This window comes from Protomyctophum bolini, assembly GCF_963924005.1.
Source record: "Protomyctophum bolini genome assembly, chromosome: 14".
In the NCBI taxonomy this organism is placed as follows: domain Eukaryota; kingdom Metazoa; phylum Chordata; class Actinopteri; order Myctophiformes; family Myctophidae; genus Protomyctophum; species Protomyctophum bolini.
This window is the reverse complement of record NC_137875.1, coordinates 33,359,941-33,383,523: the sequence shown is the minus strand read 5'-3', so window position 1 is coordinate 33,383,523 and position 23,583 is coordinate 33,359,941. Positions and strand designations below refer to the sequence as shown.

Genomic DNA, 23,583 nt, shown 5'->3' with positions numbered 1-23,583 from the left:
TTTCAAGTAAAGTGCCATTTTTCCACTGTTTTTTTTCTGGAAAATCTTTGAATTTCTTTGAAAAATGTCTACATTTAAATTCAGCATTATTGGCATTAAAAAGAAAATGTACTGCATTGTAATTTGTACTTTTGAATACTACAGTATAAAAGCAAGTAGTACTCCAGTACTGTAACTCAAGTACCAGTTTGATCAAGTAACTTTCACTTGTAGTTGAGTACTACTTGTACTGTATTTGTCCAATGAGTATCTCTACTTTGACTCAGGGCTGGACTGAGACAAAGAAGCCCTTAACACCACCACATTTACAGTACAGTACAACATAAATGGTACACAACCAACAGACTCATTTAACATTTGGCCAAGACCGGCCCACCAGAGGGTCGGCCCACCGGGCATATGCCTGGTAGGTCCTGTGGCCATTTGGCCAATCCACCCCAGTTTGACTCGAGCACTGGGCTTGAGTTCTTTGTCCCACCACTGATGAGTTAAGTAGCGCACTAGCGCACGTCCACCCGGTTCAGCCCCGCCCACTCTTCCTCTAGTTTACACAGTCTGAGTAGTATCAGCACAGACATTGTTCAGGGGCCCGCCGTGTGCTAACACAGTCCAGACATGTTTTAACGCCAAGGGAAGGTGTTCAATGTTGGGTGTGAGGGCGTTTATGAAGTGGCCTTGGGGACGCGAGGACTGTAAACATGAGGACTTCCCATGGCTGCCACTCCCAGGAAACCCTTATGCTCTCACCTTTTAATGGAGAAATCCCACACACCGCACAGTGACATATTATGTTAGAATATCTGCAATACCCACAGACACACACACACGCACACACACGCGCACACACACACACACGCACACACACACGCGCACACACACGCGCACACACACACACACACACACACACACACACACACACACACACACACACACACACATGCCATATTTAAGGTCGTTTGAAGGTTTGTAGTGAGTCAGTTCAGCCACTCTCCTCCTGACAGTTGTGAAAGGCTGTGTAGGGAGCTAAATCATCACAGGGCAGAGAGCTTAAACAATTCCATATTTACATTTTTATGGGATGTAATAAATTGCTCATGTCAACTCCTATATAGCGTGCACTAAAATGAAAATCTATTGTTTACGCACAAACACGCTCACACACCGGTACAAGTTTATCATCGATTAACCCTTAACCATCGATTTACAGTAGACCTGAGGCTGATTCAACAAAATGACTTCTAAATCGGTAGTTCTCACACTTTCAAGATTTTTAAAAACATGTTCAAAAACAGCAGATGTACAAGCTTGCAGCGACGCCCTGTTGGCTCTTAGATCTGCTATTTCTGAATAGCCAATGCAGAAATCTAAAATGACAGGGACGCTTTCCCGGTTCTGAAGGGTTAAATGCGTGGTGGGTTTCATTGCATACGGTGTCTCTTGACACCCGTGCCAAATCACCAGGGGCTTATCAGCCCAATACACTAAAGGCTCAGCAAAAACATGCATTTACCCATTAATAGTTTTTTCCTCTAGCCCCGGCTCCGGCACGGTATTCACAGATGTTTGTCTTCCCCATTACTTACAGATTGCAGCTGGCTTGGAGCTAGATTAAAGGGCCACATATCGAGTTATAGAGCCGCCAGATCATATGAACCGTACACCACCATGTTATTATCAACCGTAAGACTTATATTGGGTCCATATGTACCTACGCAATTTCACAGCACTAACACATTTAACCACTTAAGATCTTTTGACGAATAGTGAGAAGTTCAAGTTTGGACTTTTTTGTTACATCTTGTGTACAGGTACATAAGATTAAAACTTTTTTTTGTTTGACTTCCATACAGACAATGCAGCATAATATTCAAACAAATATTCAAAAGCCGATCTACAAGCTCACAACGCATCGTGGTGCGACACATTGTGAACTTGTAGATGGGCATCGCGGTGCGATGGGTTGTGCATTTGTAGATCAGCAAATTTAACAATTAAAATATATATATCTTTTTTAAGTGGTTGACTATAATGACATGCCGAATATCGGGGCAAACGGGTTCAAATGGGTTAAAATGCTGGCACATAAACTTGAGTTTTTGCTAATCCAGATAATATGTGTGGGGCTGCCTGGCCTAAGTTGTAAAATCAAATGAAACACGACCGCATGATGCAATCATGTCTGGCGAGAGGATGAGATACAGTAGTGGTCTCCAGCACGAGGCTTGAAATGGTATCGCATGTATCCCAAAGACCATACAAGGCTCCCTTGATCTCCATGAGCCCTATCATGTTCTCACCATCACCGCTGGCTTGTGGCTATAGCGAGTAGGTGGATTGGATGGGGGGGTAGGGGGGTGGGGGGGCTGTGGTGTGCCACAAACCAATCCATTCCTGCTGGTTACATTGTGAGGAAGCAGTCAGACATGAATTGCACACAGATGCACATATGCAAACATACACATGCAAGTATAAATACATTTTGTGTGGAAAACACAAGCAATTGCAGTACACACACACACACACACACACACACACACACACACACACACACACACACACACACACACACAGATATTCACATGCCCACGAGCGCACAACACCCACATCCCAAACCACTCATAAAAATATGACAGAGGCCCAGACGTCCGTCGTTTCCCATCCTTCCTTTTCGAAAGGCAGGAAGCGAGTCCCACGGACGTGGCTCTGTAATCAGCGCTCTGCTTTACGTCGACCCTGACACATGACCCTCCCGCCGAAGGGAACGATCATGTGATTTTTCTCATGCACGTCGTCGTAATGCTCCACGGAGGAGCACACTCACAGAGACCACACTTGGAGCTCTGCGGTGGAGCTATCGCCACGTAGGAGGGTCTGCAGAAACAGAGACGTATAGAAGACAGATCACCGGGGCTTGTTGAATGACGTGGGTGTGTACATATACAGTACGTGTGCTGGGTTCACGCTAGGTTCAACTGGCAGAAATGTCATCCGGTGTATATCATATACTGTATTGTGTGTTCAGCTATTTCCTTTGACATCTACCCCCTCTATTGATTACACTGAGCTATATTTCTCTGAGATAGTAATCGTTTTTTACAATGAAGGCGCGTACTGTAATAACACTGAGGTATCCCATTTTTGTGTGTGTGTGTGTGTGTGTGTGTGTGTGTGTGTGTGTGTGTGTGTGTGTGTGTGTGTGTGTGTGTGTGTGTGTGTGTGTGTGTGTGTGTGTGTGTGTGTGTGTGTGTGTGTGTGTGTGTGTGTGTGTGTGTGTGTGTGTGTGTGTGTGTGTGTGTGTGTGTGTGTGTGTGTGTGTGCGTGTCTGTGTGTGTGTACAAAAGATTCAAAGCTATAAATAAGTGGCTTCAACTCAAGTTACAAATGTGTTGTGTAACTTTGTATATTTGCATGTGCGTTTATCCCTGGGATGGTTTTATAATTGATACTGGTTCAATGTGTACACAATTGCTATTCTGCTTCTTACAGCAGCATAGTCTTGGTTCTGCTTGGTGTCTGGCATTAAAATAATGTTAATGTTATGAATAATAATGTTCATAATTTATATAGCGGAATCTTACAAAGTCATGCAGCTCAAAGCCATTAATTGTTTCTCCCTTTCATCTTCTCCGTCCTCTCCATCTAGCTAGTTATTGTCCTCCCCTTCTCTCTTTCTGTCTCTCTCCCTATGCAGATGTTAACCCATTTTGACCTGAGATCAGATTCTAAAAATGTCTTCTACATCCTGACGGTTTTCTGAAAAAGCTGTTTCTATGTCAGTCGTTCTTCGAATTTTCAAAAACAGCAGACCTACAAGCTCGTAGCTTGTAGGTCTGCTGTTTTTAACCCATTCTGACCTGGCACCCGTTTTGGTGTTAGCATCACGTTATGCTTTACCTATTGAAAAATAGCAGATCTACAAGCTCATATCGCGCCACCGAGTGGCGCGATACGAGCTTGTAGGTCTGCTATTTTTGAAAATTCGAAGAACGACTGACATTTTTTTAAATCTGATCTCAGGTCAGAATGGGTTAATCAGACCAGTGTGTGTCCAGTGGAAACCTGGTATGAATCTGATCTCAGGTCAGAATGGGTTAAATAGCTAAAACATAACCATGCTAACCCTGGCATCCCTATGATGGGCATGTCATGATCGCGCAAAGTTTCACGATTATTTTGTGAACTATTTTTCAAATAGGCGAAGCATAAAGTGCTTTGAGCGGTTCGATTTCAACCTTCATCCTCTTTGTGTCCTTCTTGCATGTGAAGGACGGCTGTCTGGCTTATCTGTTCAGCAGCGAGAGGAAGAGCTGGAAGTTCCCAGCAGTCACTGCTTCCTACCGGCAGCAGCCACTGTGTTTGGGACCGCGGGGCTAAAGAAGACAGACGCCATGCCATGGAGTCTGGTCTCCATGAGCAGAATGGCTAATTGAATAACAGCAAGGGTGCACTTTGGAGTGACAGTTATGGGAACTGCATTTGGACTTTGGAGTTTGAGCAAATTCCTTCTGATTATTATTTTTAATAAAGCGATACTATACTTAATACTAGACCTGTGGGCCTATTGCTTTGTAACCTTGGGCAGCTTTTAACGGTGGAGCAAACCGACTTGAGTATGTCTATGTCGAGGATACTTTGTTGTTGCTACCAATGCACAGAAGTAAAACATGAGCTGTGTGCAATGAATGCAATTACAATACCATTTTTTATTTTTATTATTATCACTAGCCCTTACCCGTTGTGAGATATTGCCCCCCGCAGGGGTTACGACCATTATTATGGTCAATGCCTGTGTGAAAAGTGGGAGTGATTGGTGCAGGCAGTGAGGAGCTACTGCTGTCACAGTGACACACATACACACATACACACATTCATTCAGAATTACAGTATGATGATAGTATGATGATTGTCTTTGTTTTCTTAATTTGCAGGACCACTCTGAGAACCCGCTGGGCGCTGCAGTGACCTTGGCCCACGAGCTGGGACATAACTTCGGCATGAACCACGACACCCCTGAGCGAGGCTGTGGCTGCAGGATGACTGTGGACCGCGGTGGCTGCATCATGACTCCCTCCACAGGGTGAGACACTATAACAGGCCTGTTCCACCACACGTTGGAGCAGGGGAAACGTTGTTAACATGCTAATGGTGATGGTTTTATGGCATGGCTGCAGGAGGCTAGCTGTCTATAATATGGCGTGTGTGTGTGTGTGTCTGTCTCTGAGAACCCATCGGCAAGAAATTAAGGAAAAACATCGCCCTCTTTTCCTGAATGTCTTGAGAGACTAGTCCGTCCGTGACCAGAGGTAATCTCAAAACAGCTTGACTGATAAGCGCCAGGCTTTGTTTTCACTCTGACAGTAGTCCACAGAACTACTAGTTCATGTTCCTAATTTCATAATGTAAGTCAATGGGGCTCTGATAAGGCTGAAAACCTTGCCCAAATTTGGAGAAATGACGACACATGCTGGCTTCATGAAGACAGATTCACAAGCTGTCCCCATGTTAATTAGATTTTCATTACTAGTCCATAACTGTTTGGGGATATGGCACACCCAATCCCTACCTTCTCTCTCCCTCTTCCCTTATGTCTCTCTGCCGGATTTGGCACGGTTGTTTGCTTTCACTCGGGATTCATGTCATCTGCCCCAACAAATTGTCCCTAAACAGTTACAGTTTCACCAGACATGTCAAATCCACAGTGTCATTTTGAGGCTACTGACTTTAAAACTCCTTCTCAGAAAGGCATGCTGTTTTCAAGCAATGCCCACAAAGACTAGCAGGATCCGGAAATGCATGCTACATTTTATGTATGCCAACAAAGTGCCAGCGTGCCATCTCAAGTATCTCACGAATAAATTAAGCAGTCCACCTCCACCTTGCTCTCGCTGAAAGATGAAAGGCTGCTTGCCAATTGTGCAGAGGTGATCATTATCACGTGTACTGTAAACCCGGTGTCTCCCTTTTGTTTATGTCATGCAATTAGTCTTGCTGGGGGGTTGAGATGAAGGCTCGCTCTCGCACATACACTAACAAGTGCATGCTCACACACATCCATACAGACTATCATCCTGGCACATAACAAAATAAAAACTCAGCTATGATGACTAAAACCAATACAAAATGTATATTGATCTTTTTGTCAACAAATAAAAACTAGACTAAATGTTAGGGAGGGACCAGTGGAGAAGAGATCCAGTATAGAACTAAGACAAGTCATTGTATGCTTGGTTGCGCTCGGGTGTTGTGCTAGATCGGCTATTTTCAGCAAGCAATCGATTACGACGCCAAAATATATTTTAGTCGACCAAGTCATCTGTCGACTAACATCTTATGATATTTAGTCAACTCAAACTACACAAACAAAAACAAAAAAATAGATGACTGAAAAATTTAAAATATACTAACACTACATTTTATTCAAAAGACTATGACTAAAACCGTAATCAAATTCTGTCAATTTCAACACTGAAATGCACATCCACGCACCTCAGGGCTGCTGCTCTAGCATTCCGCCCCTGTTTGCCTGGGTCGCTGTGATAACGGCTGCTGCAGGTGACGGGCCACGTGACTCTTCCTTAGTAAACAGCAGGCAGATAAGGCGTAACCAAAGTGTAATGCCGGCTTTCACCCTGGGTCTGATGCCAATTTGTTTTATCTGATGCAGGGTACTTTTAAGCCACGGACGGTCATGCTGGCGATAGATTCCAACAGGCTTCTGAGGAAGGGAAAGATGGAGGGCATGGAGAGAAGAGGGGTCGAAAAACAAACAGGCCTGAAACAGTGTTTATAGGTCGGAGGAGGGGTGCCCACATGGCGCATGTCTTTTGTTGACATTTGGAATTGGAAACGGGACAGGCCTGCCGTTTCCTCACTGTTTTATCTAAATGGTGCTCGGTACTCGGTAGAGTCGGTGTCATAGTGCAAGTCAAACACTGTGTAGATCTGACATGGTGGGGCGTGTGGCATCTGTAAGACATTCATCACAGTCAAAGGGTCCCTCCCGGGTGGGGGTGGTGGTGGTGGTGAGGGGGGGGGGGGGGGGTGAATCACTGCTGTCATTGGAAGAATGCCAATCAAAACAGTCAAATGACGCGCAATTATGTGCTCATGAAGCAAGTGGGACACACAGGAAGGAAAATGTGGGTGGCCTGTGAGGGCATCTTATGAAAATGCCACCAAACTGCTAGAACGAGGGTAAAAAAAAGAATAAACTACGCTTTCCCGTTGGAATTGTCCCAGAAAAGCTCAACTGACCTTTATCTTTAAAAATGGAAAGAAAAATAGGTGTTCTTGAAAATAGTGGAAATCTCTCTTTCTCTCTCTCTCTCTCTCTCTCTCTCTCTCTCTCTCTCTCTCTCTCTCTCTCTCTCTCTCTCTCTCCTCCTGTCTCTTTCTTTCCGTTTTTGTCTCCCACTGTATAGGCCCATAGGCCCACTAAATCCCATAGTGGGATCCGGGGACCTCTAGGGGTCCTTGGGGTTGTTCCAGGAGGTCCCCTGCATCTATTTTTAAATGCAGGGTCATTTTAACCACCTAATCCATATTTTATGGACATAAAATGTCAATAAATAAGCTACCCACCGGCATTGTGTATACAGTATGTAGTGTGTGCATGCATGTGTGCAAAAAGCTGGCAGCAGCAAGATCATCCTGTGGCCGTCATGCAACATTCCTTCCAGAACAACAACAATTCTGCTGAGGCATGAAAATGATTGGTGTCTTCATTTTAGCTTGTCATCTCAGGGCGCCACGTACAGTAGAGGATTCGGATGAATGACTTCAAGTGTTTTTTTGTTATAACGGCGTTGCAGTAAGAGTCTCTCAACATTTTTTTTAAGCTGTCATAGATTGACTGAGCAGCACACTGCAGTCAGCCGTTACTTGTAATGTGTACAGTACGTTGATGAGCGCCTAGGGATTCTCTTAGTGTATTGCGCAGCTGTGATACAAATCTGAATCATTTATTTTTCTCTCTACTTATGTATGCATTTATACATTTTTTTCTTCCTTTTCCTAATTATTTTTTCTAGTTTTGGTTTTGGTTAGATTTTTCTTGTTTGTGTCTTTTGGAAATAAATGAATAAATAAAAAAAGTTGCTTAGCACAGTGGTTCCCAAACGTATTTCCCAAAAGAGATATTAGATGTTTTCCCGGGACCCAAACTAGTGAAAAGAGTCTGTGTAGCCTATTTCACTACTTCTTAAACATTTGGTTTCGAATTTATGGAATGGAATTTTTATTTTATTTCTTCATGAAATTACTGAAAAATGATTGAATTTGGGTTTTTTTTTATATTCATGAAAGATTTAGCTTTTTTGAGAATGTTTTTTGAAAATATTAATATATTTGAAATAATAATAATTAAAACAAATTTAGGAGAAATACAATGGGTCCGTGACTCACAAGTGAGTCCCGACTCAGTGTTTGGGAACCAGTGGCTTAGCATGACCAGGCTGTATGTACGGTGTCTGTAGTGTACATCAATGAGCTCTCAGCTCTGAGTTTGGGATGCTCTGCACTCAAACACTTGCTAATGGAGAGGGCGACAGACTGAATCTAAATGACGTGATTATCCGTGGCGCTGCCAACTGCAATCACGGAGCGGGCACATGCAGAGAGCCCCCTAGAGAGGCACTTGATGTCCTGATAGACAGGCGGCACGAGGAACCAGAGGTTCTTTTATCCTCCTCCGTGGAAGAACAGAAAGATAGACGCAAGAGATGCAAGAGACAGAGATGAGAGACGGAATGAATGAGCGAGAAAATGTCAAAAACAATTAAGCTATTGTTTGCGAGTTAGACGTCATGGATGACAGTGACACAGGTACGATGGCCACAAGGGTGTTGTGCCACTCACACATCTTGACAATGCACAAAGCTTTGATGGACGACGGCAATATGAAGCGTTTGCTGTGGGTATTTTTTTGAAGAAACAGTGCTGGCTGTTGTGCTAAGATTTGCGTCATTTGGGGATAGACTGGCGAAGGTTCAAAATGGTTTGCTTCGGATGGTTAGCCGCAGTCAGAGGGCTGCGGCACGCGTCATTGGGCAGAGAAGTGAGCCACAGCGGAGCCCAGGGTGGACGTCAGGCCCAGAGGCGACCTCTTTATTAAGAAACAAAATGACCTACATGCTTGGCGATATGAGGGAGCTTGAGACTTGTTGTTAGTTCGTTTGAGTGACGGAGGGTGAGTGATGTCTTTGTCTGGAAAGCACCTCTGCGTCTGAGGTCAGAGGAAGCTATTGTACGGCAGGTGGAATGCAGATGTCTGTTGGGAATTGTTGGGTTTGGGGCCTCTGTTAAACCACATTCTACCTGGCCACTCTATTTTGGGCATGTAGGCAACAAGAAATGCAGTACTTTCAATATACTGTGTATATATAAAGGAAAAAAAAGAAAGATATTCAGTGCGCAGAAAGGCATTGAACACGGGAGAAAACAACGAATGTATAAGGTTGTTTCACAGCCTTTTGGGAGGTCAAAGATTGGATTGCTGTGTCTGAGCAGACGGTCTTGCTCGCCACGAGTCGCCAGTAAAGTGATGCAGTTGATTGGTAATTGGTCCTAACATTGTTAACCAAACATAAATGACCCATTATGCTATACTACATTATTGTTTCCTTTCCCATACTCATGCTCATTTAAAAATGCAACAATCGGCACATAATCTGTGACATCATCATCAGCTCCATTTTGCATGGCTACAGGGTTCCACCGAAGCTGGCCTTTTAAAAAAAAAAAAATATGCGTGTGGATGAGAGGCCCAAATGTACAGTAAAATACTGTAAAATATCCATGCTACTGTGGACAGAGCCTTCGTTCAGAAGATAAAGTAAGACTGCCCTGTGTTCAGGAGATACAGTAAGACTGCCCTGTGATTGGCTTGTCCGTTGCTAGGCCAACCGGGCTGAAAATTACTATAACTTGATCATTTACACAGTCAGTGAGTCAGCCCAGTCACATAGCCACTGTTACGGCCCAGCGAAAGATTTAATCACATGGAGAGTGAGGCTAAAGAGTGACAGTGAGAGACTCCTGCACTTGCCTTTTTTAACCCATTTTGGGGCGGGAAGTCCGGGAAACCCTTTTGGTGTTTATAGCATTCTGTTCTACTTTAGCTATTGAAAAATAGCAGATCTACAAGCTCATAGCGCGCCATCGAGTGGCGCGCTACGAGCTTGTAGGTCTGCTTTTTTTGAAAAGTCGTGAAAATGTGGCGCAAATCTTTGACTATATATATTTCAGAGCGAACATTTTGAACTAAAATATTGGCTTCTGGGGGGTCCCTGGAACTACATATTTTGAGCTGGGGGTCCGTGGCCCAATAGAGATAATTCTGGGGGTCCTTGACATGAATAGGATTGAGCACCACTGACATAGAAACATGGGTTTTTCAGAGAAATGTTAGGATTTAGAAGCCTTTTTTTTATCGACCTCAGTTCAAAATGGGTTAAATGATCCTAATGAAAATGTTAATGCCTGCAACATTTTGTGGGCAGCCTCATAGTTCAACTGCAGCTCATCGGATATGACCAGGGCTGCTCTCTTTCCCTCGTCATGCAAATCCATTCTCTGAGCCGCCCACCAGTAGAAATGATACAGCCTGCCACTGAGATTTGAGATACCATCATACGGTATCTCTCTCGGCCATCGGTCCACGTATCGGCATATTAATAAGTATGATCTTTAACAGCATAAATGGGTCTGAATATGTTATTCATGGGGGTATTGACTGCCTTTCACTCTGCATGGCAGTCGATGGCAGCAGGCTGCTCAGACCTTGTAACCATTAACCAATCTATAAGCTATAGATTATATGTACTGTATTGGTATTTTAGTTGCTAACCACACAATGGAAAGAACCTAGGGTTTCAGGCATATGTTATCCAGGGAAACCTAGCTATACATATTATTTACACATTAGCTGTTTGGCTAATTTCCTGGACAGCATATCAGGTGTGTGGCCTCAGCTGTAATAATATAAACGCTGTACTGTATAGTATGTGTCTGTGTGCGAGGGCAGGAATTTAGAACGTTTAAATTGTGTGTGTGTGTGTGTGTGTGTGTGTGTGTGGGGGGGGGGGGGGGGGGAGGGGAGAGAGAGAGAGAGAGAGAGAGAGAGAGCGAGAGAGCTCCCCTGTGCGTGAGGGATAGAGAGAATATTACCAAAGAGAATTGGAGGCTTTTGAGAGAGAGCTGATGCCCCAGCAGGCCTCCCCCCACCCTGCCCAGATGCAGACCAGGTGGACCTATACCTACGTCAGACAGAGAGGAGAGGTGTTCATCTGGCACCTAGCAGATTGCTTTGTTTCCCACAACTAGAGTGGGAGTTAAGCAATGCCTAGCGTTGTTTCTCAATATATTCTCTCTATCTCTCTCTCTCTCTCTCTCTCTCGCACAGCCGCTCGTTTGGAATCCACCACCTGTTCTGTTCTTATCAGTGGCAGGCCATGCGATTTACAACGGTTTCCCCTTTTCTCCATGCTCTGGTTTGATCTGCATAGCCCCTCATTTGGTGTGTGGGTGGTGTGCACAGTACAGAAAAGCTCTATTTTATAGCGGTATACAGTATGTGTGTGCGTTTGTGGGCATGCGATAAGCCATATGTACTTTGTCATATGTCAACTCACAAGGTGTCGCAGGTGCAACGTGTTGTCTTGTATTTTCAGCAAGTGACATCAGCATAGAGTACAACAGAGTATGAATGAAGCATGAGGTGGTAAACAGATTCCAACAGCATGAGCAGGTGGATTAAGGGAGCAGATGAGGACATATCTTCAAGTGGGTGACACTCTCCTGAGGCAGACATGCTGTGTGAAAGGGACCATGTTGTTTTCACCCCAAGGCTGAAAACAACATTGTTAGGGTGATGTTTTTATGTTGCTTAATTTGAAAAGAATTGCATGGTGTTCTCTCCAGGGAGAGAACAAAAGCGTTTTTGTTTTTTTTGTTTTTTACCTCCTGTTCTCTCCACTCCCACTTGAGCACTTTCAACAAGGCGACCTATTTTGGGATGCCATCATTATAGGCGAAGATTTCCTATTTAATTGAAGAAGAAGACAAAGATCATTTTTCATGCTCTGAATATATTGTGATGCATTGTGGGCGAGATTTGTCACGAGAGCTTAAGTGCGTAAAGAGAACACTCATGAAAAGGGGCAACATTACAAACGCTCCCTTACACAACAGTACAAAAGTCATGTTGAATTTTCACAAAACTTCCCTGTTGACTGAAAGCAATTACCCTTGTGGCCTCCGTCACAATTTAAGAAGACCCACCAGATGGTGTAAACCCGTCCTCGGCACGTTTGTGAGCTTCTAGGTCAGCTATTTTTGGTGTACATGTTGCTGTCATGCAAAGTATGTGTGTCTCAGTGTCTGTGTGCGCTGTGGTCCTTATGTTCATACTGTCAGTCTAATCGGCTGGCTTTAACAGGTGACAGTGTAGGACACAATTGCAAAAGGAGTTTAACTTATACTCGTCTTTACACATTTAATGTCTTCCGTGTTCATTTGACAGGGTTTTTGACAGTTAAATACACTAAGGATTTTACTGTGTAGTGTGTACTATTTCTGACCGCAATTGTCCATTTTACGGGTCAATTTGTAGACTTTCAGAGTTAAATGTTACGCTGTAGACATTTTCCTCACACACTCTCTGTTCCCTTTAGAGGTCTTCATCACTCTGTCTCTGCATCACTGCCCTTCCATCTGTATCTCTGGATCTTTTGTGTTTCTCTTTTCTAGCTCTCCACACGTCCCGTCTGTTTTCTCTCTCCTGCTTGTCCAAGTATAATTTGTTCCATGTCTCTCTCTTCCTCTTCCTCAGCTCGATTTATTTCTGTTCTCTTGTCCTTGGTTTATAGACACAGAGAATATCAGAGCGAGCACTCCCCCCCGGGGACCACAGCTGTTACAGGCAGATCAGACAGTTTCATCTCTAGATTCATAACGTCTCTCATTCTCAATATGAAATCCAATTTCTGTACCTCGCTAAATTAGACATTACTCAGCGTTTCAGGTAAGCGGTCCCAGGGAGCAAAATTAATGCGGTCGAAATGATGTGGTTTCACAATTGCTATAGCCAATATACGGGGACCTCATCCAAGTGCACGCGCACACAGACACACGCACACACACACACACACACACGCAAGTGCCTGTCCTTTGAAGATGTGGCTTTCAAGTACTTTGGCGTGCTGCACATTTGTTGGTTTATTTACGCATGTTCATAGAAAAGATTGTACTGATTTGGAGGCTCAAAAGTGTCGGTAAACCATTGAAATGTGTCCCACAGTTACTTTGATTCTGAATGATGGAGGGTTTCTTTCTTTCTTTCTTGAAGTCTGCTACAGCACTCTTGTCAGTTATTTTAAATCACAAGTTCACAACTGAACTGAATGTATTTTGTAATGATACACTAGCCATAATGGACTATTGGTAGAGAAATAATGTCTTAATGTTTTGTGTAAAGCACTTTGAATTGCCTTTTGTTGAAATGTGCTTTACAACTAAATGTGGTTTGCGTTGCTTTTTCCTTCCTTCCTTCCTTCCTTCCTTCCTTCCTTCCTTCCTTCCTTCCCCCCTCCACCATGGCCCGTAGCACTTGCCCTAGCCTAGCCCCTTAGATAGCACTTTATGTATACCTAGATAGTATTTTAAACAGACTTATAGCTTGTTACGTAGACGGCACTAGAATTGCATTTTATGTAGTCATAGCACTTTATAGTACACAATGTGTATAATATAGTATAGTATGTATAGTTTACATAGATACTCCACTGTTACGTTGTTAGTTTATACATGATTCATGATAACTACTTTTTATATATGTGATGTACTGTATGCCATGCTTTTGTTATTGCCTAATGTAAGTCGCTCTGGATTAAGAGCGTCTGCTAAATGCCTAAATTGTAAATTCCTTCCTTTATTTATTTATTTCATGTTATTGGTCCTTTCCTCCATTAAGTATCCCTTCCCGACAGTGTTATTTCATGTTCTTGGTCTTGTCCTCCATTAAGTATCCCTTCCCGACAGTGTTATTTCATCTTATTGGTCCTTTCCTCCATCAGGTATCCCTTCCCGACAGTGTTATTTCATGTTATTGGTCTTGTCCTCCATCAGGTATCCCTTCCCGACAGTGTTCAGTACCTGCAGTAAGAAGGACCTGGCGGCCAGCCTGGAGAAAGGCGTAGGCATGTGTCTCTACAACATGCCGGAGGTGAAGGTGCTCTACGGCGGACAGAAGTGTGGCAACGGTTACGTAGAGGAAGGAGAGGAATGTGACTGTGGAGAGCCAGAGGTATGGGTTTATTACTTACTGTACCATTTTGGACCATACAATGTCAAATCTTAACTACAAGAGTGTAGAAATGCGACACATTTTTACGATTTTTCTAAAATAGCAGACCTAGATCTGCTATTTTTCAATAGATAAAGCATAACATAATGCTAACACCAAAAGGGGTTCCCGTCCAAAATGGGTTAACACTAACGCCTACTGTGTCGGCTATTATTCACAATTATTGTACAAATAATATGATGAGGAATTGCCTTACACATAAACAGTAAGTATGTTGAAGTATGCATTCAAGTTTCATGTATCGTATGAGTCGTGTCATCCAGAACCATACCGGCAATCTGACATGTTTAGCCCATTGACTATATCTTACAGTATACTTTTTGTTTGTTTGTTTGATTTAAATACGGTATAAAAATCAACTTGCCGAGAGACCTGTGCTCGATTGCAGTAGGTAATCCAACACACTTAATTTGCGTGGGTATTTTCTGTCAAACTTATGTTATCTTTAATGTATTTATTAAAGCACTCTTTGATTTGACAGGTCAAATTGAAAATAGTCCCTTGGAGGGAGCATTGGTGGCGCAGCCAGTAAAGTAAAGTCCAATGGTTCCAATCCACTGTGGTGCATGCGGTTTGGCCGAGCGTTTATAAGAACACAATTGGCCGTGTTAGGTGGAGCGTAGCCTCGGAAACCCAGACGTTTTTATTTCCAGGGAGAGAAAGTCTGGGTCTGAGACCACTTCAATTCGGCATAGAGTAGTGCAAACGTCGATCACTCTCTACTGATTTGTGATCGTCTGCACCTTTGTTAAATTGACGCACACACGTACACACAGTCACACTCACACACACACACACACACACACTCCTCTCTCTCTGTCGCTCCAACTAATTAGTCTCATGACGCACAGCTGCGTTTAGATTCTCCCGGCGGATCCTTCCGGGAGCTGCCTATGCCATAGAAAGCATAGGTGGACCCCAGGCTAGGTGGAGGGAAGCCAAGCAGGGATGGTGATCTCTGTCACCCTCACCACACGTACTCCTATAGGCTGAGGTGGGAGGAGTAGGATGGAGGTGCTTTGTCCTCCCATTGGGGGTCCTCACTGACAGGTGGCCCAGTAGGTCACAATATCAGTGGCAATGTGTGGGATGGAATTGGCATTACAGTACAGGCTAAATTGGGGAGAAAAGGGGGTAAAAAATAATTGACTGAAAAAGAGTTCTTGGAAAGAAACACATTTCAAACATCCATGACATCATTTTAATGACTAAATTAAAAAAAGAAAGCCATTAGAATTAATATAGTCCTTTAAGAAGTGGACCGCTGTTAAAACTGATAAACCAAAATAAACCATAACTGCATCACCCAACCACAGAATTACAGAAAACCTCAGTGACCTCGGCCTCCTAAAACAAACCACAACAAGCATAAGAGTCAAACTCTCTCATGGCAACAGCAATGTTACTTGCACTGAAGGTTGACAAGGAAAAACAACAAAAACACTGTCTAAATCAATGCAAAACCCCCAGAGGGCCCACCAATATGAGTGTTTTATTTACATCACTCGCTCTCTGTCTGTCTGTCTCCAACATGTGCTGAGCAGTGCCCTGACAAGGCAGCCACGGTGATGTAATTTCCTTCTTACCGGCCCATTAATCAAACATGCCGTCCAAATGTGTGACAAATGAAACAAACAAAAGTGTAATCAGGGTGAGAGTGAGCTTTCTTTGGCTGTGCCATCCACACAACTGGGCCGGGTCAGTGAGGTGTTCTGAAATGCACGTGCGCGCGCACACACTCTCTCTCTCTCACACACACACACACACACACACACACACACACACACACACACACACACACACACTTAGAAATTCAAGTAAGTAGTACACACTCACAGACACATTTTGGCACACACACAACATTCTCTCTCAATTTCATATGCAGAGACTGAAGCTGAAATCACACTCCCATCTGGAGAGCAGGTACAGTACTGTACCATCACCTCACCCTGCCAGGACAGCTGTTCCTTTCACTTACCACAAAGAAACGCATCATTCCGAGCCTTTCAAGTTCTGACATAATTTCCCATAGTCTGTTGGCTGTCTCATTCAGCAAAAGAAAACACTCACATTCCCATTTGGTGTTGGCTGATTTAGCATGCCCAGCCAGAAAGCAAAATAACAAGTGTTATTACGCAATAGGGTTAGGCCTATGTCTTTTTCAGAAATGGCAGGCAATAAACGCACTTGGATAGGGAGATGAAAGCATCCTTCACTCATAATTCTAAACAATAGACTGACGTCAGGGTGAAGAATGAAATTAGTTGAGTATGAGTTCCATAACAAAAACACCCAGTTAATAAAGGCTGAAATCCCAGCCCCGAGTCCTCAGCAGTCAACACATCATCAGATGTTAAGTGTGTGTGTGTGTGTGTGTGTGTGTGTGTGTGTGTGTGTGTGTGTGTGTGTGTGTGTGTGTGTGTGTGTGTGTGTGTGTGTGTGTGTGTGTGTGTGTGTGTGTGTGTGTGTGTGTGTGTGTGTGTGTGTGTGTGTGTGTGTGTGTGTGTGTGTGTGTGTGTGTGTGTGTGGATTGGGGGTAAGTCCCTGCCAGTCATGTCCAGGGGGTGTACTGTACTTGTACATCAAGCTGCCTCACGCTACAGAAACAGGAGATAGGCTCCTGCCCTATGGGCCTTATGGCTCGGCAAGGCTACTTGGTGTTGTGTGTGCACAATGGGTTTTGGAAAACATTGTGGATGCACTTGTTAGGCATCTAACAAAAGATAAACATTCCACTATCTCCCTTGTGCTGTTTCACAGCCATCTGCCTCCCTTCTGTCTTCCCCTTATCTGTATTTTTCGACTTCTGCCAGCGGCCAGTTCATCCTGCCATTGCATGCGATCGAGATTTTTTTTCCTACAAAGTTCAGGTTCTCCATGCCGTTAATTGCCAACTCTGCATTCGCCCACTATCTTTTTAGCACCATCCAATCTCAGCTCGAGACCACTTCAGCCAAAGCCCACCCATGCACCCACTCTTTCAACTGCCTCAATTGATTCTGTCTGCCTCTCTCTCCTCCTCAGGCCTTCCACTGGTTCGATGCACACCGGGCGGGGGGGGGGGGGCGGATTGGGGGATCAAATGAGCTGTGCTTCACACAAGTCCAAACATCTTTTGAGATCCCCAAATCCAAAACATATGAGCCTGCAGCCTCAGGGCCACGCAGGGCCCTTTGCGTTGACAAAGAGAGAGCAGTTCTCAGCGCTTGGCTAATGTTGCCATGTCCCTCAAAACTCAAAGGGGTCGCCGAAGGTCGGTGGGCAACAGGAAACACGCTCGCCCATCCCAGAAGGCTTGACCTGACATGGTCCTCCTCGGTATCGTGTGCTGAGAGAGGATATCGGCTGACGCTGATGTGGTCCATGTGTTGTTTTTTGTGTATGTCTCTCTCTCTCAGGAGTGCATGAACCTCTGTTGCAACGCCACCACCTGCACCCTGAAAGGAGACGCTGTGTGTGCCCACGGACAGTGCTGTGAGGATTGCAGGGTAAGGAAGCATGCTCTCAACATTTCAGTGAGAGCACAAGCTTACTCACACGATGTCTCTCTAAAACATAAGCACACACACACACACACACACACACACACACACACACGGCTCTGCTCCTCTGTCTTAATCTGTTCACTGTCTCACACTTCACCTGCCCTGTCAGACCTTTCTGTATACTCTGAGCTGTGTGGACATCACATGACAACACATGTTACACAAGCTTTTACTTTGCAGGGAATGGCACATTGCATTTCCAAGGCTGTATCAGACAGCAAATATCCACTCGAGTGCAAGAAAAGCAGCTTTATCTCTATCTGATTTATATTAATTAACTCAGAGTATTATTCTCTTGTGATATGATTAATAAGATTTATCACCTGCCCGCCCGCCAATTTAATTCAATTTAACTTTTTGAGTTTTCTTCATCTTGCTAAAGAAGTGATTGTTCCTTTGACATGTAAATGCCTTCCAATCAAGTTCTCAGATGTGTGCCTCCCCTTTAAAATGGGACATTTGCTGGAGTTGATTAAGTTCTTTGAAGTTGCTCATTTTCTATTAATCATGTTTCAGTGTAGACTTTAGATTATAACGAAACTGAGGTCCCTCCTCTCCTCTGACATAAAAAGGGTTTGACCCCCCTGTTGTGAGATAGCATTAACCCTGGTCATTATGTGCTAACATTTCCTAAATGTTTCTAGATTTTTCAAACTTTTTCAAAAGTTTTTTCATAAACGGTACTATAGACGAATAACTGTTTAAGTCCACACGAATTGTCCATAATGTATAAAGGATGGATAAGGGGTCAGGACAACGAGGCCTTTTCTTGGAGGGGTCAGAATAAAATGTTGGACATAAACTGTTATTCGTCACGCTGCTCACTGAGTTTGTGGTGAGCTTGGCATTCAAATAACTGAACTGAACTTATAATACTGCACTGTACTGTCCCTCTATAGTACCAAATCATTACATCGGATATTCGCCCCCAGAATAGTGATGCTAGTTGTTTGCTTCTTTTTATATGATACAGATTCTTTTTAGAATAGATTCAGTTATTATTACCGTACTTGATATTTAGAAGCCTACACCTCTAATTTGACATTTTGGTATAATTCTAATAATATTGTTATTTAGTGTGATGTTGATTTAGCCACTCTATAAACATTATTTGCTTTAGAATTAATTATCTTCACAGTAAAGGTTTTCCATCTATACTAATCAGGAATAATTAGTTAATTACATTTTTTGATTATTGCATAGTGGTTTGTTTTGTTTAAATTTACTTAACACTCATTTTGGAACAATGGAAAAAAGCTTTGGTAAGGGTTGTGAGGCAAAGTGAGGCAACGTTTTTGACCGCATATGCTATATTTGTTTTTGGACATTTTCAGTTTGATGATTTCCGTGGAGATAATTCTGGTGTGTGTTTGCGACGTGTTCCACAGCTCAAACTGGCTGGCACGCCGTGCCGCGAGTCCAGTAACTCCTGTGACCTGCCAGAGTTCTGCACCGGCGCCAGCCCTCACTGCCCCGCCAACGTCTACCTGCACGACGGCCACGCCTGCCACAACGTGGACGGGCATTGCTACAACGGCATCTGTCAGACCCACGAGCAGCAATGCATCACACTGTGGGGACCAGGTTAGTGTGACAGAGCGGCCTCCAGTCGCGCACCCGGCGTCGCACACGAAGACGGCAGATCTACACGCTCACGACACCAGTGGCGTGCACAGATAGACACCAGGTGGTGCTAGAGCACCTGCCCTTTGCCATCTTTTTTTTTTTTGTACAGCATACACTGTACAGTATGTGGACCATGGTGACATTGATCTTTTCTTGATAAAAAAAGCTTCTAATATATTATTTATGCCCCAAAATCTATAAATCTCACACTATTAAGGCAACCGACCGGTTCCGCGCTGCACAAGGTGCACTTTTTTTCACTTGAGCACCTGCCCCTCAGTAAATGTCCGTGCACGCCACACTGTGTCGCAGCACGTTGTGCGCTTGTAAATCTGCCATTTTCGGTGTGCAACAAAGTACAAACCAGGCTTAAGAATAATTTTCACCAGCCCTGGTTTTGGGTGCATTCACTGTGGTTCATCTTCACTGTCCATTCCTAATGCAAGGAGCCAAGGCCGCCCCAGGCGTCTGCTTCGAGAGGGTCAACTCTGCGGGAGATCCATATGGGAACTGCGGGAAGGATTCTAAAGGCTCCTTTGCCAAATGCGAATCGAGGTAATGGCTGCATCAAGAAGGCAGTCAGAGAAATGACTGCATAACAACACTGTTTAGCTTAAGTAGCATTGTCAGCAACCATCATTAAACAATGGATTCTGATATCAAAAACAAAGAATTTACTAGGGTAAAAAAGCAAGTAATTTTAAGAAGATAGCAGCTAATTACCATCTCAAGTACTTATGGAGCTATTTTTGTTGGCTAATTATCATAAGATTCTCACCCTTTGGGTGAGTTCTCTTATCAAGCGCTTTGCTAATTGATGTAATTGCTTTAATGACTGGGGCGACTGAAGCAGAACAGTCATTAACTCCCTTTCAATAGTCTGGCTACAATTAGACATTTATACTTACAATTCTGAGATACTATCCCATGTTCACACACGCTTTATTAATTAAATATATCCATTAGTTTGCTAGTTACTGTGTGTGTGTGTGTGTGTGCGTGCGCGTATGTGGACATGCACAAACAGTCATGCGTACTGTATGTACACATATGTTTGTCATACTCAGGGATGCAAAGTGTGGAAAGATTCAGTGCCAGGGAGGTGCCAATCGACCAGTGATTGGAACAAACGCCGTCTCCATAGAAACCAACATCCCCCTTCAAGAAGGTGGACGTATTTTGTGTCGAGGGACTCATGTCTACCTCGGTGATGACATGCCTGACCCTGGGCTGGTCCTGGCCGGTACGAAGTGTGGAGAGGGCAAGGTAAGAGAAGACACATTTAACAATATTAAATGACGGGTAAAGAGAAAAAAATCCAAGGTTTTCTTTTTCCTGAGGCAGTATAGCTATTGCTAAAAACGTGCAGCCACTTAAAAATGTAACGTTGCTTTTCCCTCTTCTAGATGTGCCTGAATCGCCAGTGCCAGAACGTCAGCGTGTTTGGTGTGCATGAGTGCTCTGGGAAGTGCAGTGGTCGTGGGGTGAGTGCTAAATGCCTGTAGCAGAGTGTTTGATGTTAAATTATGCATTGTAGCTTGTGTAGCAGCGTAAAAGAGCCTTGAGGTCTTGGATGACTCTGTGTTTAACTATTTAGTCAAGTGTGTGGCCAATTGAACTAAATGACGCCTGTCCTACTGGCCTTTACATTTTACACGGCAGCGTATTCCAGTGTCCCATGTATTTACAGCGCGGCCTGTGAGTTACTGCGGCTGCTCCCATTCTGTGCAATCAATCTTCATTGCCCTGCTGAGGTTAAATCAATCCCATTTAAGGGCATCATTTATGTTGTGCTTAAAGTGATGTCCATCATCTTTTGGCTGCAGATATGATAGCGCATTGGAGGAAAGCTTAAATGCAATAGGAGCTGTTTTAGGCCCACGGAAGCGAACAGAAACCTGCCCAAAAAAAGGTTCACTCACTCACTTCGCTCCTTTTATCAATATTTGAAGAGGCCCCTTTTATCTTTTATTTACTTTGTTGCGTATCTCTGTGAATCAAAAGAGAGTGCCCAGGGCAAGATTTGCTAGTTTTTGAACTTCAGTATTGATTATAGCGCATCTCATGGAGACAGTATAAAATTATAGATCTGTTTTTAGTTTTGTTCCTTGTTTCAGGTCAACATCAAACTCAAATAGAAGAATATAAGAGTAGTAAGTGAGGTGGTATTGAGAGCTAAGTGAAGGCCTGAATGAAACACAGCCACAATGCACAAAAATGTAATCTAGTAGTCCGTACCCATTGAAATATTATGAACACCAAATGATGTACAGTGTGGGCAATGCGATTGAATAGATCATATTATTGTATCATATTATAAAGGGGCAAGGTCGCGTGCACGCATCCGCCTCGTTGACGGCAGACTGCTGGGCGAGTGCTGGCGCTGGCGGGGTCAGATCAAGATGGAATGAATTATGTACTGGCCATATAAGGAGCATGTCTTGAGTGTACAGGGTTTGATGAGGTCAGATCAACATAATGTCAGAACAGGTCAGCTCCATATATGGAGATCTAAGGGTGTTAGCGGGGACATTCTCTTGAGTGTGCAGAGTCTGATGAGGGCCCAGGTAGGGCCTGTATTTTCGGGCCTGTTGAGAACTCTAGTTTTCACTGGCTGCACTAATAACTTTGGGACAGGTCCATCTAGAGTTTGAATGGACAGGTATCAGTCAAAACGGAGACATCGAAGAGGAAGGATGGATGGGAAGGATTAACATAATTATGTAATGTCAGAACAGGTCAGATGTGGAGTTGCATGGCCAATATTGATGACATCAGGGATCTCCATATATGGGCTTAATTGCAACAGCAGGTCGCATTTACTATGACATCAGGGATGTATGGGGATAATGAGTGACTGACGGGAAATTAACGATTTCATAGTAAATGAAAAAAGTGCCTCCTATTCACTCGTCACTCTGAACAGCTGTTCGCTAAGTCGCGATGCTAGCTGTTTTGACGTGATGTTCACAGACATATCCTCTAAATCTGGATTTCTATCGAATATGTTAGTTATCATGACATTGACCTAACACTTAAGGTTTCTCAATGTGTTTGTTTGGCAAAAGTTGACAATGTAACACCAAGCCTGACTGGACTGGCAGAGAAAACAAGGAAGTGTCTCTATCTGGTGGCTGCAGACTGTAACTACTTTCTCTAGTGAATAATTTTTGGATAGTTTCATGATTTTCATGTTGCCATGATTGTAACTGTTTTTGAAGAGCAATAAGCCATGCGAGGTCCGAGGTTACCTTGTATTTTATAATGTCTGAGAGGGTTGGAGTTACTCCGCTGCGCGTCATGACTCACCACGCCTCTCAGCCATTATAAAATACTAAGGTAATCTCACACTTCTTGTAGCTTATTGCTTTAATATCCAATACTATCCACTATTTCATCATAATATGCTAATTTCAGCTAATTTACATTTGATGTCTAGTGGTGATAAGTTGACTGTAATTTCTGTGTGCAGCAATCACACACAGGTGTGACTGCAGGCAGGGCCATTCTGTCATGCAAAACAATGCCAAAACACCTAGAAAATAGTGAGTGCCCATGCCTTATATGGGGATTGGTGGGGCGGCTCTCTATGGTAATTGGATGCTAATTAGGCCTTCAGTCCCTCCCCAACCCATCTTTGTCCAATAGGCACGTTAGCAACGGTTACTAAGAGAGGAGACTTGGCAAGCTTTTCCTTCTCCCCCATTGAGATGTACGTTAAATGACGGGATTTCTCCATATAAATAATCGATCATTTCAGTAGCAATCGCTTCAAAATGTCTTCTAAATCTAGTCAACCAGGCCAGCAGTAGGCTATGCACTGGACAAAATGTGCATGACATTATTTCAATAAACTAGAAATACGAGGAAATGGTAAGAGGGAGAAACTGTATCCAACTCAATCAACTTTAACGACCGTCCACCGGGAGTTTTCATTCGTATTATTGCCATCACCTGGGTGGCTCAATCGTGTAATTTTCCCGACGTTAAGCTGTGTATGTGTTCAAAAATCACGCCCGTGTGAATTGAGGGGCGCTCTTATCATCTTAC

The 23,583-nt window shown here is 43.6% G+C and overlaps 1 protein-coding gene across 4 annotated transcripts in view; it reads left to right on the top strand.

Moving 5' to 3' along the window:
- The window catches only part of LOC308328519 (C-terminal-binding protein 2-like), a 242,381-nt gene that overhangs the window by 63,900 nt on the left and 154,898 nt on the right, over nucleotides 1–23,583 (top strand). The window contains exons 11-17 of one of the 4 annotated variants that reach the window (XM_080782394.1): nucleotides 4,929–5,077; nucleotides 14,125–14,302; nucleotides 17,761–17,850; nucleotides 19,296–19,491; nucleotides 19,980–20,088; nucleotides 20,601–20,799; nucleotides 20,940–21,017. The exons of 1 other annotated variant lie outside the window; for it this stretch is intronic. In XM_080782394.1, the coding sequence (XP_080638520.1) occupies nucleotides 4,929–5,077; nucleotides 14,125–14,302; nucleotides 17,761–17,850; nucleotides 19,296–19,491; nucleotides 19,980–20,088; nucleotides 20,601–20,799; nucleotides 20,940–21,017 (999 nt within the window). Of the gene's footprint in view, nucleotides 1–4,266; nucleotides 4,543–4,928; nucleotides 5,078–14,124; nucleotides 14,303–17,760; nucleotides 17,851–19,295; nucleotides 19,492–19,979; nucleotides 20,089–20,600; nucleotides 20,800–20,939; nucleotides 21,018–23,583 lie in introns of those variants that run through there. 2 more of the 4 variants (XM_080782395.1, XM_080782401.1) reach the window with 2 other exon arrangements.